The sequence below is a fragment of the Carlito syrichta genome, unplaced genomic scaffold, assembly GCF_000164805.1.
Source record: "Carlito syrichta isolate Samal-C Ts95f unplaced genomic scaffold, Tarsius_syrichta-2.0.1 Scaffold303575, whole genome shotgun sequence".
In the NCBI taxonomy this organism is placed as follows: Eukaryota; Metazoa; Chordata; class Mammalia; order Primates; family Tarsiidae; genus Carlito; species Carlito syrichta.
Window position 1 is genome coordinate 238,200 of NW_007247671.1, and position 19,730 is coordinate 257,929.

The window sequence follows — 19,730 nt, forward strand, 5'->3', positions numbered from 1 at the left end:
TCTTACATTAAGCAGCAATTGTTTTATACATCTGGGTACTCCTATGTTGAATGCATATATATTTAAGATAGACATTTCTTCTTGTTGAATTGAACCCTTTATCATTATGTAGTGCCCTTCATTGTTGTTTTTTACTTGTATTGTTTTAAAGCCTGTTTTATCTAAGAATAGCAACCCCTGCTCTTTATTGTTTTCTATTTATATGAAAAATCTTTCTCCATTCCTTTACCTTGAGCCTATGGGTGTCATTAGAAGACAGAAGGAGGAGAGGTGGTGTTTTTTGTTTTGTTTTGTTTTTATCTAACTTGCCACTCTGTGCCTTTTAAGTGGAGCATTTAGGCTGTTAACATCCAAGTCAGCTATTGATATGTGAGGGTTTGTTCCTGGCATTGTTAAGAAGTTGCTTTGTGTTCTCAGCTTTGTGGCTGGTTCGTATTGTCTGTAAGTTATGGGCTTATAGGTGCTTTTGTGTTAGGTGATATTATTCTTTCATTTTCATGTTTAGAACCCTATTAAGCATCTGTTTTTGTTTTTTAGTCATAGTGTCACTCTGTCGTCTAGGCTGGAGTGCAGTGGCATACTCACGGCCACCGCAGCCTTGACCTGCTAGGTTCAGGCAATCCTTCTGTCTCAGCCTTCCAAGTAGCTGGAACCACAGGCATGTGCCACCACATGCAGCTAATTTTTTTATTTATTGGAGAGACAAGGTCTTGCCAAGTTGCCCAGGCTGGTCTCAAACCCCTTGCCTCCATCTCCCAAAGTGCTGGGATCACAAGTGTGAGCCACCATGCCTGGTCGTTAAGCATCTCTTAAAGAGCTGGTCTGGAGGTAACAAATTACCTAAGCATTTACTTGTCTGGAAAGGACTTTAATTCCCCTTTGTTTATGAAGCTTGGTTTGGTGGGGTAAGAAATTCCTGACTGGCATTGCTTTTAAGAATGCTAAAAATGGGTCCCTAATGTCTTCTGACTTGTAAGGTTTCTGCTAAGAGTTCTGGTGCTATTCTGATGAGTCTACCTTGGCAAGTAGTCTATACCTTCTCTCTAGCTGCATTTCAGATTTTTTCTTTCATGCTGACCTTAGATAGTCAGATGACTATGTGCCTTGGGGATAGTCATCTTGTACAACCTCACAAAACTTCTCCGAATTTCCTGTATCTGCATGGCAGTTCCTCTGTCAAGATAGGGAAAGTTTCCTTGGTTATGCCTTGCAAAGCTTGTTCCAAGTTGCTCTCATTTTCCTCTTCTGTCTTGGGAATGCCAATAAAATGTAGATTTGGTCTCTTTATATAATCCCATACTTCTCAAAGCCTTTGCTCATTTTTTAAAAATTATTTTTTGTCTGACTGGGTTAATTCAAAGGATCAGTCCTCAAGCTCTGAAATTTGTTCTTTTGTCAAGTCTGTCATTAAGGCTTGTGACTGTATTTTGAAATTCCTGAAGTGAACTCTTCAGCTCCAAAAGATCAGTTTGGTTCTTTCTTAGAATGCCTATGTCAGCTTTCAATTCTTGGACTGTTTTGTGGCCTGTTTGGCTTGAATATTCACTTTCTCTCAGGTCTCCTTAGGTTTCTTTGCCATCCATATTCTGAATTACATATCTGGTAGAATCCTTTGTAGGTGGTGAAACACTCTGGCTTTTGGTGCCAGTGTTCTTGTGCTGATTCCTTCTCATCTGTTAGGGTAGATTATTCTCTATTTATTTATTTAACTTTATTTTTAAAAATTTCAATTGCTGAAATGGGGCTTTTTAAATTTTCTTCTTTTTCTTTGTCCCTATGGATACATCTGTGATGTATGATGTACATGGTTGATTGGCTTTGTTCTCTCCCTGACCCACAGGCAGCAGGGCAGAGGAAATGGTGGCAGTAATTTGAGAGAGCTTAACAGCGATCTCTGAAGATTGTATCCTCAGGGGAGCACTGAGCCATAGCTGTAGTGTTCAGGCAGGATGGGGTAGCTGCAGGGTGCCAGGAGGCCCCACTTGGTAGGGAGCTATGGGAATGGGTGTCTGTGGCATCAGACCTGGGGGCTCACAGAAGTGGCCTGTCCCCTGCTCCCTTCCTGACCTGCAGGTGGCAGGAATGAAGGCTGTGGTGCTGGTCAGGGCCATGGAGAAGTCCTTCCTCCCTGTTTTCTTTCTGATTCACATGGGGGGGCGGTGCGGAGGCAGCAGTAGTGACAGAGACGGTGGTGGCTGTGGCTGAAAAGAGCCTGTCTGTCAAACATCACCGAAATATTCAGGTGGGATTGGGGTGGTTTCTCTCCACCTGGATAGAGGCCTCGGGAACGGGAATCTGTGGCATTGGTCCCATGAATGCACAGACTCTCCTCAACTCTCTACTCTTGTCCTAAGTCACAGGTAGTAGGAGCCCTGCCTGGCTGGGAGTTGTGGAAGTGTACCTTCTCCACCCACGTATGGAAAGGAGAGGCAGGGGTGGTGACAGCTAAGAGAAGCCCGGCAGCTGCTGAGGTACTCAGGTGGAGGTGAGCAGCTTTTCTCTGTCTGGACGAAAGCTTCAGGGACAGGAATCTGTGACATTGGTCCTGTGGACATATAGACCTACCCCTTCTCTCTACTCCCTCCCTAGGCTGTGGGTGGCAGGGGCACAGCCTGGCTGGGAGTTCCAGAGGTATTTCACCTTCCTGTTCCTTCTCTGGCCCATGCATAGCAGGGGCAAAGACTGTGGTGAAGGCTATAGCTGTAGGATGCCCTGAGCTCTCTTCTGCCAGCGGTAGTATGAGAGCATGCTGTAGCCAGGCATAGTGGCTCATGCCTGTAATCCCAGCATTTTGGGAGGCGGAGATGAGAGGATTACCTGAGCCCACAGATTCGAGACCAGACTGGGCAACATGGTGAGACATCATCTCCACAATAAATTATAAAATTAGCTGGGCATGGTGGTGCATGCCTATGGTTCCAGCTACTTGGAAGGCTGAGGCAGAAGGATCACCTGAGCCAGCAGGGTGAGGCTGCAGTGGATAGGAGCATGCCACTGCACTCCAGCCTGGGCAACAGAGTGAGACTCCTGCTCAAAAAAAAGAAAAAGAAAAAGAAAACCTTGATTTCCTTCTTAACCTCGATGGAATTAGAGCCTATAATACTCAGTGATTTATCACAGAAACAAAGATCTGAGTACCACATGTACTCACTCATAAGTGGACATTGAATATTTATCATAATACTGTAAGAAAGGTATTAGTGGTAGTGGGACACTGCCAGGGAAGGGGGATGGCACATAACATCAATGGGGGGGCACGTAACATCAATAAGGGTTTACCTGTATGATGACCACTTATGTACCTAAACCTCATTTGTACCCCACATTTTAAAAGTAAAATAAAACCATTATTAAAAAGAGAGAGAGCGAGCATACTGGTGTCCCCAGAGTCACGCCGCTGTGGTGATCTGCCATAGGCCCTAACCTCATGAGAAGGTCAAAGGGAGCACTTCCACCCCACCTGGGGCTGCACTGCCATCACCAATTCTCGCCTTTTCTGACACCCAGTGAGGGCCAAGCAAACACAAAGCATTTGCCAGGGGCTGGGGATGCCTCTTGCTTGTGATGCCCACAGCGTACTGAAGAGACATGATTCCATAACCAGAATACAATGATAAGGTATGGAGACAGGCATCAGGCATCTGTAGAGAGAACTGGAAACCCAGAAAAGAGGGTAGATGGTTTAAGGTGACAGGACGGTAGGTCTTGGGAAAGGCTTCTCAGCAGAAAGCAACTTGGAGCTCCTGAGGAGGAGGAGCAGAGCTGGAAGTTGAGGGTACTTGGAACTCAGCCAGCCTGGGCAAAGGTTGGGGGAGAGGGAACAAGCAGAAGTGCATTGCTAGAAGGTGGGACAGGAAAAGTGAGCAGGAGCTCAACCATGGATGAGCCTGCCCTTGGGCTTTGTGCTCTGGTTATGGGACCCACAGTGGGATTTTCATCAAGAGAATAACATAACCCAATGTTCATTCTTAAACCTTCCTCTGGTATCATGTGGAGAAAGAACAGAAAGAAAAGATGATTGATGGTATGTAGACATGTTGAGTAATTAGAGTCACTCAGGCAAGTATCAATGGAGCTCTATACTTGGGTGATGGGTGCAGAGTAAAAGCTAGGGGTGAATAACAGAAGAGGAAGACTGAAATCAACAGAATCTGTTGATTTGATGGGCCAAGTGAGGTAGGACAAGAGGATAAAGTATTTGTGTCTGGCCTGGGCAGGGGTGACACACTTCATGGAGAAGGGAATAGGGAAGAGGCAGCAGACAGTACTTTTCAAGATGGCCACAGCAAGCTCTCCCAGCACAATGTCATGTTAATACCCCTTTCTCAAAAAGCAGACATTTGCTCCTCCCTTGAACCTAGGTGGGCCTGTGACTACAGTAGAATGGAGATGTGTCTATATTATACAAAGTATATACAAAAAAATTCCAAAACTGATTGTGTGACCTCCAAGATGAGGTCATGCAAGGTGCTACAGCCTCTGCCTGGTCCTCTTTAGATGTTTATACCCGTCACACTTGGCTGTGAGGAAGCCACATGTAGAGGTCATGTGCAGCAGTTCTTGGTGATAGCCCAGCAGAGGTTCCAACCAAAAGTCAACTTAAACTGCCAGCCAGTAGAATAACCCAGCCTTCAGAGAACTCCATCCCCCGATGGGAAGGCAGCCTAGCCACTGCATCTCCCCATCTGAAATGCATGGAGGAGTGACAAAATGCCCCTGATACCTGCTCAAATTGCATATCTGTGAGCAAAATAAATGACTGTTGCTATTTTGAGCCACTACGTTTGGAAGTGTTTGACCACAACAACAGATATGTGAATAGAAGAGAAAAAAGTTTTAGGGAAATCTAATGAGCTTCGTTTGGGATATCGAAAGTGGGATGTCCATTTGAAAGCTGAATACAGAATCTGGAGATCAGAGAGGTTGGGGTAGAGATGTGAGTGTAGGAACCCACAGCATGGAAGCCATGGGGACACATGCTAAGTGGGAAAGGAAGAAGGGAGCCCTGCAAAGCACCGACTTCCAAGTGGAATTCATTCACTCAAAACATACTGACTGAGCAGTCATCATATTTCAACCATGGCTCTCAGCCCTGAGGTACTGCAGTGAATAAGACAGGTACAGCTTACAATCCAGAGGCGAGATGACAGATGAGAAAAGAACAAATAAATTAAAAGGTAATGGCACATAGTAACAAGTGCAATGAAGACGGTAAGACAGAACAGTGATGTAGAACACGGCAAGGGGAGATATATTTTTTTTTAATTTTAAATTTTAAAGATGTGGGGTACAATTCAGGGTTAGGTATACAAATGTTCATTATGCAGGTACAGGAGAGCTATTTTAGATGGGATGGTTAGAGAAGTCCTCTCTGAGTAGTCTGATGAGTTGAAACCAGAATGACAAAAATGAGCCAGCCAGTCAAGAAGCTGAAGTAAGAATGTCCTCAGTGGGGAAACCATAGCAACTGGTAAAGAGCCCCTAAACCAGAATGAGTTTGTTATGTTCAGGAAAGCAGAGAGGGCAGAGTGGACAGAGCATGGCATGTAGCAAATAGGATGGAGAACAGTTAGAGCTCGAACCAGGGAAAGAGAGGGCCAGTTACATAGACTTCAGGCACCACGGAGAGTGGCATTTCCTTCAAGAGGGCAATGGGAAGGCTCAGGAGAGTTTAAGTAGGGAGGTAACATGATTGAATACAGCGCATGTGTGGGGTTTTAGAAAATCCTTCTAGCTACTATGTAGAGGATGGATTACAGGAGGTCAAGGAATGATGAAGGGAGACCAGAGAGGAAGGTATTCCAGGAGTTCAAGGGGCAAATGTGGCTTGAACCAGGGGGTAGCCCTGACTGTGGAAAAAAAGCAGACAGATGGGCGATCTGGTCTGTCAATTCTGTAGACAAGAAGGTCTGCTGATGGATTGGTTGGGGGGTGACGTGGGAGAAGCGTGTTAAAGAAAAAGGAGAAATCAAGGCTAACTCCTTGATGCTGGACTTGAGGAACTAGATAAATGATGGTGCCTTTGAGATGGAGATCACTTGTCTAGGAATCTGCTTGGCTGGTTCACGTTGGAGATGCCCATTGGATGAGGCACAAACAGAAAGGTAAGTGAGGCAACTAGATATGTGATCAGAAGCTTAGTGGGGAGGTCAGAATGGAGCTCTTATTTCGGTTACAGATGGCATTTCAGGACATGGAGCCAGGCAGCTCACCTAAGGAGAGTAGAGAGAGGGCAGACAGAGAGAAGAGGACTGAGCATAAAGCCCTGTTTAGTAGAATTAGAAAATACTAATTTGAAACTATTTTAAATTACTTAAAGAAAAACATCTTATTTCATAATGCAACTTCTGAGATTTCAAGTGAAAGCAATAACAAAACTTGCATAATCTGCTGGTGGGAGTACCAATTGATATAATCTTTCTAGAGGGTTATTTGACAAAATTTCCTATATCCGTTTGGAATATAGAAAGTCACAACAGACTGTCACTGTCACCCTAACAATGAGAATAAGTAGGATAAGCTAAAAAATACATGAAGTTGTAAAACTCATTGGAGATCTGAGGATGCAAAGAAATTAATTCCAGAAAGGACAAGTCAGGCCTCACCGAGAAGCCAGGCCTCACCATCTCTTTCCATCTCTGCAAAGCAGCAGGAAGAAAGCAAATTGATTACAGACAGGGTGCAAAGAAAATAGCCCAATACTCAGGAGCCACATGTGGACCATTGAGTGAATTCAGCTCCTAGGAGCCTCAGTCACTGGACTGGTCTGGGTCCACTCTCTTAGGCCTTCACCCAGTACACATATATAGCATACCAGAGGCTGGGGGGAGGGACAGGAGAGCTGCATAATATACAAAGGCACACAGGGTTTTACACAAGACCAAGGCAGATGCTTACCAAAGGCTGAATACAGGGAAGAAGAGCTGAGCAAACCCTGCAAAGTATATGGGACCTTCACTAAGTAAACTTCAGTGGCCCACTGCAGGTTGGATGCAGGGCCACAGGGTGGACAGGGATTTCCTGAGGAGAAGAAAGCCAAGGACAGAGCAAGATAAAAAAGATAACTCCCAAGGAACCTGCCAAAACTGGAAGGTGGGCTGTGAAACAGAGCAAGATCTCCCCCATGTATATCAAGCTGGCAACTGGACTGTAAAACACAGATTATCTCTGGAGTCCCACCAGTACTCATATCTCATGATCTGCTGAAGGCAAGCATATGAAACCAGGGACAACCTAAGTATAACTAAAACTGCAAAAAAGTCAAGACACAGTTCGCCTTAGAGATTAAATTGAGTGAAGCTACCTCTTTAGAAGCCTGGGAGAAGAAGAGGCATTCCTTTTCTGATGGCAAATATTATTGATTTTTGTCCCCACTATTTTTTACACAAATGTCTGCCACTAATTTTTTTTAATTGCAAGACAAGTAAAGAAAAAAAAGGTGATCTAATCAAGAACAAAAAGAGTCATCAGAAGAAGACCCACAGAAAGAATGAATGTAGAAATTATCAGGCTTTAAACTAAGAGTGAGAAATATGTTAAAGAGATTAAAGAAAAAGTGTTGAGAACATACTGAACAGATAGGGGTTAAAATTAAAAACTATTTTTAAAGAGCATGTGAAAAAGCTAGAAATTAAAAACACAAAATCAAAAGTAAGGATTCATTTGTTTTGCTTAGTAACAGATTGTACATGATAGAAAAAAAACTAGTGAATATAAAATCAGGTCAATAGAAAATATTCAAATTTAAACACAAGGATAAAAAAGGAAACAGGGTATATAATATTAATTTGCTTACTTAATATATGTTATGCAAGTATATATCTGCAAATATATGTGCATGCATGAAAAAGACCAGCCAAACTGTTGATGGTGCCCTCCTTAGAGGAAAGTGTTGCTGAGGATTATATATATATATTCCATTTTTAAAAAGTAAAAAGTACTTTAGTGCATTACAAAAATATCATATATAAATAGAAATAAAAAGCACATGTTAAAGAAGAAAAATACCTCTGGTACGTAAGGCAAATACCCTAAAAACAAAGAGAGCTCATAATAATCACTAAAAAAGACCGATTTACAGTAGATAAATGGGCAAAGGATACAAACAGACAACTCACAAAATAAAAAGACATAAACCTTTTAAATATGAGAATAAAAGTTAACCTTGCCATTGATGAAATGCCAATTAAATTCATAATGGAATATTTTTTGGCATATCAAATCAGCAAGATCTTAAAAAATACTGTTCTCTGTTAGGATACTTAGAAATGAGCACTCGTATTATTTGTGGAAATGTATGGGTATGAGCTTCCTGAAGGATAATTTGGCAGTACTCATCAAGAGCCTCAGGAGTATAGGTGCCCTTTAATCCAGAAATCCCACTTCACTCTGATCCCCTTGGTACTATCAGAAAATCAGTTAAATAAACTAAGACATATCCAAATTAGGCTGTGGACATGGAGCTATTGAGCTGGAATTGATCTACTGCTAATGGCATGTTTTTATGTCATAACTGCTATATTAACCCCTTATATCCAGTCTCCTCTTTTTCTATGGAAACAGACCACTGAGATCTGGGAGATCATATGGCTGTCTGAAATGGAGACTGTATTTCTTGGGCTCCCTAACAGATGAAAGTGACCATGTGATTCAAGTCTGGAAAACTGTTAAGTAAGCACAAGTATCCAGTGTGACTTCTGACTAGAATGGCTTTCCCTCACTTACAAGGCAAAACTCAATTTCTTCTTTCATAATGGCCCTTCTGGGTCCTGCCAACTGCTCAGGTTGTACTCACAGAGTGGTTTGTATGTGTGTTAATGATGGTATCTGTCTCACTCTACTTGAATTCTTTATCTCCCTCTCCTAGACTGTGAACTCCTTAGGGCAGGCCTTCCATCAGATCCATCTCTTTGTCCTTAGCACCTATTACAGTGCATATCACATATTATAGCTTAGAAAATGTTTGTGAATAAATAAATGAAGAAAGAAAGAAACTAATGAATACAATTAAAGGACATATACTTTTGTGAAATAATCATGTCAAATTTTATTGTTTTTAAAACTGAGTAAGGAATTCAGAAGAGTTGAAAATGTATATTCACACAAAAGCCAGTGCACAAATGCTTATGGCAGCTTTACTTATAATAGCCAAAACATGGAAGCAACCAAGATGTTCTCCAACAGGTAAATGTATAAACAAGCTGTGCTAAAGTATATAATAAAATATTATTCAGTGATTAAAAAGAAATGAGTACAATACAATGAAGAAAAGATGTCTTTTCAACAAATGGTGCTAGAACAAGTAGATATCCACGTGTAAAAGAAAAATAAGTACAGACCTGATACCCTTTATAAAAATTGGTTCAAGCTGGGCTTGGTGGCTCAGCCTGTAATCCCGTGCCTTTGGGAGGCTGAGGTGAGTGGATTGCCTGAGCCCGCGGGTTCAAGACCCGCCTGGGCAACAAGACCTCATCTCTACAATAAATCAAAAAATCAGCCGGGCATGGTAGCGCATGCCTGTAATTCCGGCTACTCAGAAGGCTGAGGCAGAAGGATCGCCAGAGCCCAGAAGGTCGAGGCTGCGGTGGCCGGGAGTGGCCACGGCACTCCAGTCTGTGCGACAGAGTGAGACTCCAACTCAAAAAAAAAAAAAAAATTGGTTCAAAATGGATCACAAACACAAATGTAAAACTCAAAAATATAAAACTTCTAGAAGATAATGTTGAAGAAAATCTAGATAACCTGTGGTTTGGCAATGACTTTTTAGATATAACAAAGGCACAATCTTACAAAGGCAGTTTCTTACAAATCTAAACATAGTTTCCCCATAAGATCCAGCACTTGCACTCCTTGGTATTTACCCAGTGGAGTTGAAAACTTATGTCCACACAAAAACCCACACACAGATGTTTCTAGCAGCTTTATTCAAGATTGCCAAAACTTGGGGGCAATCAAGATTCCTTCAGCAGGTGAATGGATAAATAAACTGTACAACCAGACAATGGAATATTATTCAGTGCTAAAAGGAAATAAGTTATCAAACCATGAAAAGATATGAGAAAACCTTAAATGCATATTATTAAATGAGAGAAGCCAATCTGAAAAGGCTATAATACTATATGATTCCAATTATATGACATTCTGGAAAAGACAAATCTATGGAGACAATAAAAAGATCAGCGATTGCCAGAGGTTAAGGGGAAGGCATAATGAGTAGGTAGAGCATGATGGATTTTTAGGGTTGTGAAAGTATTCTGTATAATATATAATGATGACACATGCCATTTTATAAAGTTATCTAAACTCATAGGATGCTAAACACCAGAGTGAACCCCAATGTAAACTATAGGCTTTAGATAATAACAATGTATCAATATTGGTTCATCGATTGTAACAATGTACCACACTAATATGAGATGTTGATAATGGGGGAAACTAGGAGTGGGAGTGGGGGGTGTACGGAAACTTTCTATACTTTCTGCTCAATAATATTCTGTAAACCTAAAACTACTCAAAAAAAGAATTGTTTAAAAAACTGAGTGAGTCAGTATACTAGATAACATAGTAGTTAAGTCCATGAATTCTGGAATCACACTGCCTAGGTTTAAATCCTGACCTTGCCACTTAAAAACTATGCAACTTTTGGGCAAATGGCTTGATCATTCTGTGTCTCAGTTTTCCCATATAGGAAATAGGGACAAAAATAGAATCCAATTCATAGAGTGATTGTGAGGATTCAATGTCATGTGAAGTCTTTGAACAAAGTCTGGTCCATATTATACATATATATGTAATATCTACTGTTAGTGTTCTTATTTACTCATGAATACTCACTTGAAGAAGGTCTGAACATATTTTGGAAACCATTCCTTGAATATACTCTACATGGTGAAGAATGGGGTCTCGAATATGTGAATTTCTGTGTGGGATGATACGAAGTAAGCCAATATGGTATATTCGCCATTTTGCTCATTAAATCCCTGTGATATAAAAGAAAACAGATTATATTATCTTAAAGCATACGTAACAAATGTGGCCAATTGCCTCTCTCTCCCTTTTCTGAAAGGATAGCTGAAGAGTGTAAAAATCATGACCTGCTTTGCTGATGTCACAAAGACTATTCTTAAGGTGAACAAAGTCATAATTTTGGATGACTTGTTTTAGCAGATCCAATAAACTTCAAAAATAGAAAGAGAAAAAAGGCTGTTGGATAGAAAAATTCATCTACCATCTTGACTATCACTGATTCATTTCTTTGGTCAGTAAAGAGAAGAAAGTTTGGATTATCTGAGCTCTCTTGGAGTGCCTCACTATAAATTCAACACATAGTCAGAACTGGGGATGACAGCAACAAAATGGAGGAGTAAGGACTTCTGGAAATATTCTCCTCCATAAAATCAATGAGAACACTGGCAAAAATTGTCAGAATCAATTTTTTCTGAATCTGGAACTTTACCAAAGGCTTATAGCAAACTGGGGAGCATTTATTCATTTTAAAAAATGGCTGAATCTCAATATGAAGAGCAGGTTTGGTGGCATTTTAACTTGCCCTATTCCCATTCCACTTCCCCTACCGCCCCTTCCACACAAACTCTGATGCAGCCTTGAAAATCGACAACTTGCAATCACAGTGAAAATTCAGCAGCCTGGTCATCACTGGAGAGGGCAGAACAGGGTTGGAACACTTTTAAAGCCCCATTACCAGAAAATTATCGTTTGATATGATGATTCTCTGAAAGACCCCTCTCACAAGACTGTTCTTTATTTGAACTGATTTAGAGTTCGCCCAGTGAGAATAGCCCACTGTAAGGAGGCATTTGTTAAAAAAAAAATCAGTGGCAATTTTTACTTAAAATCACAGGTGTCAGAATGGGTAGATATTTGGGCAAATAATAGGCTAAAAAAGTTTAAAGGGGAAATCTGAGGATGATACACCTACAGGGGCTTGGACAAATGCCCACATATTCCTGGAATTCTAGAAGGCCACCCACACACATAGAACTGTGAACATTCCCAAGACTATGTGCATGTTCAGGGAGGATATGAGAGGGCCCTAAAATCTCACTTATGGCTGACTCAGGTTCTGTATAAGCAGGAAGTGAAGGCTAAGACAGAGTACTTGTAAACTGCCTGCCTGAGTATTAGAGGAATGCTCCAACACAAAGAATCTCTCAGCAAAAACTGGGAGACAACTATTTCTAGGCATTTAAGGAAATATCTGTCCAACCATAAGCTGACCACTAAACTAACCAATCAGTGGCTTCAGTGACCATACATAACAAAGAATATAGACTTTATTTTTTTTTTTATTTTAAAGATGTGGGGTACAATTCAGGGTTAGGTACATAAATGGTCATCGTTCAGGTAAAGTTTGGGCCTCCTCTTGAGAATATAGACTTAAAAGTTTAGAAAATTCACTAAACAAATGAACAATAATAAATAGCAACAACAACAAAACATGGAAAGGAGTGAGAATATAATTTTCATAATTACCACATTATTCAAAAAGTCCAGTATTCATTTATGAGACATGCAAAGAAACAAGAGTTTGGCACATATTCACTTATCTTCAGACTATGCAAGAAAATAATGGATAAAGTATTTAAAATATTGAAAGAAAAGCCCCAACAACCCAGAATTCTAAATTTGGTGTAATAATCCTTCAAAAGTGAAGGAGAAATAAAGAATTTCTCAGGCAAACTAAAATTGAGGGATTTTGTCACCAATAGACCTGCTTGCAAAAAATGTTAAAATAAGTTCTTCAGAAATAAGGAAAAATGCTATAGGTCAGAAACTCAGACTACATAAAGAAAAGAAGAACATTAGAGAAAGAATAAGTGAATGTAAAATAAACATATATGCACCTAACAACAGAGCCCCAAGATACATGAAGCAAAAACTGACAACATCTAAAGGAGAAATAGACAGATTAACAATAATAGTTGGGAGGATTTCTGGCAAAATGGCGATGGACAGGTCGGACTGTGAGAGTCTCCACAAAAGCGAGGGTCCATCAAGACTCCCTGAGTGAGTGGATGCATGCTGATAGGTGAGTGAAAGCCTGTCTGAGGGGAGACTTGGGTTCATGTACCCGGGGCTCTCCTCCAGAGGTGACTGCAACTCCCCACAACCCTGAGATTAAAGCTGCTGGCATGCAGGATCATCTGCTCCTCTGGGGATTCTCCTGAGAAAAGCCTGCCGAATACAGCTGACTTTCATCACCTGGCATCCAACCCATACCATCACCTATGACAGCAAAGTGGCTGGAGCCTCGGATCCAGATGAGGGAGAACTGGAGAGGAGCTCCCACTCCTGTGAGGAAACGCTGACTGTAGCCATTTTCTCCATCCCAGGACCAGACAGAGACCTGCATTACCCCACCCAGCTCCTCCCAGCCTCCAACTTGGGACCTAAGGTCATCTCCTCAAACTCAGAGAGACAGAAGGTCTTCCTCTATGCTGGATCAGACACAGACACCTCAGATCTGAGTGGGAGACTTGACAGGCAGCAAGTCGGGTGAGTCCAGATCTGATCCACTCTCCTCCCACACTAAGCCTGGGGCTTCTGACCATGTTGAGAGCAACCCTATCAGCCTATACTGAAAGCAGAGAGGAGGGGCTGGAGGTCAAAGCTTAAAGGAATTTGGACTTACAGGAACAACCCCAGAGGGAGTTTTGGTTTTTTTGTTTGTTTGTCTGTCTGTTTGCTCGTTTGTTGTTTGTTTTTTGCTTCAATTTTTCTTTTTTCTCTTTCTTTCTGTTTTTGATTACTTTTTCATACTTGCTTTGTCTCTGCTATTTTATTGCTTTTTTTTAGACTTTCTGTTTGTGTACTGGTATTTTTGAGGGAGAGTACATCAGTAGGGGCTTTTTTGTCAGTTTCTGTATTTATATGATTGTGTGTATATTTTAGTTTTCTTTAATCTTTTCTGTCTTTATGTCTCTTTTCATTTGTTAGTTTGTATGCCTGTTTGTTTTCCCTCTTACCCTTCTCTCTACCTTCCCCTTGTCCCTGTCCTTCTTTTTTCCATTGTTTCCTTTTTCTTACCTCATTTTGCTTTCAGGGAGCAAATCTATATCCCCACTGCATGGACAGATTGTAAGGCAGTGGGAAGCAGGTTCCAGGGGTTCCTGTCAGTGGATACTGGGATCTGCAGATCATTTCTGAATCACAGTTCCTCCCTCAATTAAATCTCAAAACTGCAAAAAGTATAGCCTCCCACCACAGACCAGCTTCAGAATTGAACAAAGCCAGAGGATCCATATAAGGAAGAATAGGAGATTGAAGAAAATAGAAGTAAAAGCTTTGCTCCATCCCTAACCAACAGAATTAAAGAAGAGGGGGGAAAAGGAGGGAGAAAAACCTACACAAATTAAGAAAAACCAAAAGAAGAATATGGGTCTCACACAGACCCCCTGGAAGGTCAGCCACTGAGAATACAGATTTTGGAACACAAACAAAGAAGAGCCCCCAGAATGACTGGTCTCAAACCACAAACCCAGATATCAAGACATTAATAGAGAGAAGAAACAGAATCGAGGAGAGACAAGAAGAAAGAATGAAAGAGTTGATAACTGAGATAACAGCAATAAAGAATACCATGAATGAAATAAATAACAAACTGATAAGCATAGAAAGCAGAATTAGCTAAGCAGAAAAATCTCAGAGCTTGAGGACAAAAATATGGAACTAACCCAAACTGTCAAAATCATGGAAAAGAAGCTTAAAAAGACAGAGCAAAACCTTCAAGAGATGAACAATTATTTCAAGAGACCGAACCTAAGATTAATTGGACTTCCTGAGGCAGAGAGGCAGAGCCCACCCTAGAACAAAAATTCCATGAAATTATCCAAGAAAACTTCCCTCATCTCATCAGTGATGTGACCATTCAAACACAAGAGATTCAGTAAACCTCTGCAAGATGACAAATGAGTAGTCCAACTCCTAGACACATAGTAATTCGCCTACACAAAGTAGGTATAAAAGAAAAAATCCTACAGGCAGCAAGAGAAAAAGGTCAGACTACCTACAGAGGAAGACCAGTTAGAATAGCAGCAGACTTATCCACGAAACACTTCAGGCAAGGAGAGCATGGAGTCCAATCTTCAAAGTTCTCAAAGATAAACAATTTCAACCAGGAATTACCTACTAAACTAAACTAAGCTTCATCTGTGACAAAGAATTAAAATCTTTCCCAGACATTCAATCCCTAAGAGCTTATGCTGCCTCCAGACCAGCTCTATAAGAAACACTTAAGAAAGTATTAACCACAGAAGAAAAAAAAGAACAACAATGCCCTCCACAAGACTGTAGGAAAAAGATTGAAAACACATATGAATCAACCCCAAAAATCAAAAAAAAAAAGAAAACAAACAGCAGCAACAACAACAAACTCTATAAGAACCTCATTACAGGGATAAACTCTCACATTTCAATAATTAGCCTGAATGTGAATGGACTAAATACACCACTTAAAAGACATAGAATGGCAAAATGGATAAAATATCATGAGGCAGCAATATATTGTCTCCAAGAAACTCATCTCACCAGAAAGAACACTCACAGACTCAAAGTAAGAGGATGGGAAACAAAATTCCAGGCAAATAAAACACAAAAGAAAGCAAGAATCACATTAATATCAGACAAAATATCCTTTAAGCTATCAAAAATTTAAAAAGATACAGAAGGTCACTACATAATGATAAAAGGTTCAATCCATCAACAAGAAATATTCATCCTAAACATATATGCACCCAACATAGGAGTAGCAACTTTTTTCTTTTTTTGCGTTGGAGTCTCACTCAGACTAGAGTGCAGTGGCATGTTCCTGGCCATTGCAGCCTTGACCTGCTGGGTTCCGGCAGTCCTTCTGCCTCAGCCTTCCAAGTAGCCAGAACTACAGGCATGCACTACCATGTCCAGCTAATTTTTTATTTATTGTAGAGGCGAGGTCTTGCCAAGTTGCCCAGGTGGGTCTCAAACCTGCAGACTCAGGCAATCCACTCGCCTCAGCCTCCCAAAGCTCTGGGATTACAGGCTGAAGGAGCACCAACTTTCATAAAGCAGCATCTAGGTAAACTTTAAAAAGATTTTGACCCTAACACTATCATAGCTGGGGACTTAAATACCCCACTCATGACCCTAGACAGATCATCAAGACAAAAATCAACAAGGAGATCCAGAGCTTCAACATGATGCTTGACCAAATGGACTTAATTGATACCTACAGAACACTCTACCCAACAACCATGGAATATACATTCCACTCATCACCACATGGAATGTACTATAAGATTGACCACATCCTCAGTCATAAATCAAGCATAAACAAACAAGATTGAAATCCTGCCATGTACCTTCTCAGACCACAGTGGAATAAAAATAAATATCAACACCAACAAAGTTCCCCCAAACCCACAAAGACATGGACACTAAACAGCATGATGCTAAGCAACTCCTGGGTCAATAAGGAAATCAAAACAGAGATTAAAAGATTCCTGGAAACAAATGAATATGGAGAAACATCTTACCAAAACCTCTGGGATGCCATGAAATCAGTATTAGGAGGGGAATTCATATCTCTACAAACACACATGAAGAAAATGGAAAGATCACAAGTTAACAGCCTAACAAATCACCTAAGGGAGCTGAAAAAGCAAGACCACCAAAATCCTAACTTCAGCAGAAAAATCCAGAACACCAAAATAAAAGCCCAAATTTGGGACATAGAAGACAAAAAGATAATACAAAAAAATCAACAAAACAAAAAGCTGATTCTTTGAAAGGATAAACAGGATTGATCGTCCCCTAGCTAGACTGTCCAAGAAAAAGAGAGAAAAAGCCCAAATAAACACAATCAGAAATGCAAAAGATCAAGTCACAACTGACCCCAAAGAAATACAAAAGATTATCAGAGACTACTATGTACACTTATATGGAAACAAACTTGAAAACCTAAAGGAAATGGAATACTTTCTGACATCACACAACCTTCCCAAGTTGAAACAAGAAGAAATCAAGACCCTAAATTGACCAATAACAATCAAGGAAATTGACTATGTCATAAAAAAACTACCTACAAAAAAAAAGTCCTGAACCAGATGGATTTCCAGCAGAATTCTACAAAGCATACAAGCAGGAAGTGATACCAATCTTACTGAAAGTATTCCAGGCAATCGAGAAAGATGGAACTCTCCCCAAATCATTTTACGAAGCTAACATTGCTTTGACACCCAAACCAGGTAATGATCCAACAAAGAAAGAGAACTATAGACCAATATCCTTGATAAACGTAGATGCTAAAATTCTCAACAAGATCCTAGCAAATTGGATTCAACAATATATATCAAAAATCATCTACCACGACCAAGTAGGCTTTATCCCTGAGATACAGGGCTGGTCCAACATTTGTAAGACCATAAACATAATTAGATACATCAACAGATGTAAAAACAAAAACCACATGATTTTATCATTGGATGCAGAAAAAGCTTTTGTTAAAATCCAGCACCCCTTCTTGATAAAAACCCTCAAACATCTAGATATAGATGGAACATACCTCAATATAGTAAGAGCCATCTACGAGAAACTCACAGCCAGCATAGAGCTAAACAGACAGAAACTGGAACCATTTCCCCTGAAAACCGGAACAAGACAAGGATGCCCACTCTCACCCCTCCTTTTCAACATAGTTTTGGAAGTCCTAGCTAGAGCAATCAGACAAGAGAAGGAGATTAGGGGTATCCAAATAGGAAAAGAGGAAATCAAGTTATCCCTTTTTGCAGACAACATGATTCTATACCTTGAAAACTCAAGAGAATCTGTCAAAAACCTCCTTGCACTGATAAAGGACTTTGGCAAAGTCTCAGGGTATAAAAGCAATGTGCAAAGGACAGTTGCATTTCTATACACCAAAAAAAAACACAACAAACAGCAACCCAAATAAAAAGCACAATCCCATTCACAATAGCCACACACACACACAAAAATCAAATACCTTGGCATCTTCCTAACCAGAGATGTGAAAGACCTTTACAATGAAAACTACAAAACACTGTTCAAAGAAATCAAAGACAATACAAGCAAATGGAAAAATATTCCATGCTCATGAATTGGAAAAATCAACATTGTTAAGATGTCCATCCTACCCAAGGCAATCTGAAGATTTAAACAATACCCACTAAATTACCAGCAGCATTCTTCTATGACCTGGAAATGACAATACAGGAATTCATATGTAAATACAAATGACTATGAATCACCAAAACAATCCTCAGAGGGGAAAAAAACAACAACAGAGGGAGGTGACACAATCCCAAACTTAAACTCTACTATAAAGCTACAATAATCAAAACAGGTTGGTATTGGTACAAAAACAGGCATATAGACCAATGGAACAGGATAGAGATTCCAGAAGCAAAACCTCAATTTCTCAACCAATTCATCTTTGACAAAGCCTCCACCACCAATGACTGGGGAGAGGAGAACCTATTCAGTAAATGGTGCTGGATTTTAACACATGTGGTTGACCACATGCAGAAGATTAAAACAAGATCCCTACCTATCACCATACACAAAAATCAATTCTAAATGGATCAAAGACCTAAATGTAAAACTTCAAACTATAAGAACCTTAGAAAATGCAGGAAACATCCTTATGGAAATTGGAACTGGCAAACAATTCCTGATCAAAACCTCAAGTGCCCATGCCATAAGAGATAAGATAGACAAGTGGGACCTCATCAAACTGACAAGCTTCTGCAAAGCCAAATAAACCATCAAGGGAGTGGGGAGATAGCCCGCACACTGGGAAAAAAATATTTGCCAACTGTATGTCTGACAACTAACATCTAGGATCTACAAGGAACTCAAATGTGCCAAAAAGGAAAAAACAAACAGCCCCATTACAAAGTGGGCAAAAGATATGAATAGACACTTCTCAAAAGAAGACATACAAGCAGCCAACAGATACATGAAAAAATGCTCAGACTCACTAGTCATCAAAGAGATGCAAATTAAAACTATGTTGAGATACCACCTAACTCCAGTCAGGATGGCTATCATCAACAACTCAAAAAACAACAGATGCTTGAGAGGATGCAGTGAAAAGGGGACATTTCTACACTGTTGGTGGAAGTGTAAACTAGTACAGCCTCTGTGGAAAACAGTGTGGTGATTCCTAAAAGATCTAAAAATCGACCTTCCATACAACCCCATCATCCCCCTACTGGGAATATACCTGGAAGAACTCAAATCTCTCTATAAAAACAATACCTGCACATATGTTTATCGTAGCATTGTTCACAGTAGCAAGAACATTGAACCAACCATGCTGCCCATCAAAAGAGGACTGGATTTTTAAAACGTGGTACATATACACAGTGGAATATTATACAGCCATAAAGAACAAAATCATGAATTTCACAGCAACCTGGATGGACTTAAGAGTCTATTATATTAAGTGATCTTTCACATAAACAAAGTATTGAATATCACATGTTCTCACTCATAAGTGGACCTTGAACAATTATCGTAATACTATAAGAAAAGGATTGGCAGTAGTGGGAAACTGCCCAGGGTTGGGGGGCAGGGAGCAGGATTGGCAGTAGTGGGAATCAGCCTGGGGAAGGGGGGGCACACCTCATCAACAAGGCTACATGCATAATGAACATTTGTATACCTAACCCTGAATTGTACCCCACATCTTTAAAATTAAAAAAGAAAAGAAAAAA

The 19,730-nt window shown here is 40.4% G+C and overlaps 1 protein-coding gene across 1 annotated transcript in view; it reads right to left on the bottom strand.

Annotated features, from left to right (window-relative positions):
• Nucleotides 1-19,730, bottom strand: part of EFCAB6 (EF-hand calcium binding domain 6) — a 265,088-nt gene that overhangs the window by 230,514 nt on the left and 14,844 nt on the right. Inside the window, exon 2 of the mRNA XM_008058673.2 lies at nucleotides 10,834-10,979. Within this exon, the coding sequence (XP_008056864.1) occupies nucleotides 10,834-10,979 (146 nt within the window). The remainder of the gene's footprint in view (nucleotides 1-10,833; nucleotides 10,980-19,730) is intronic.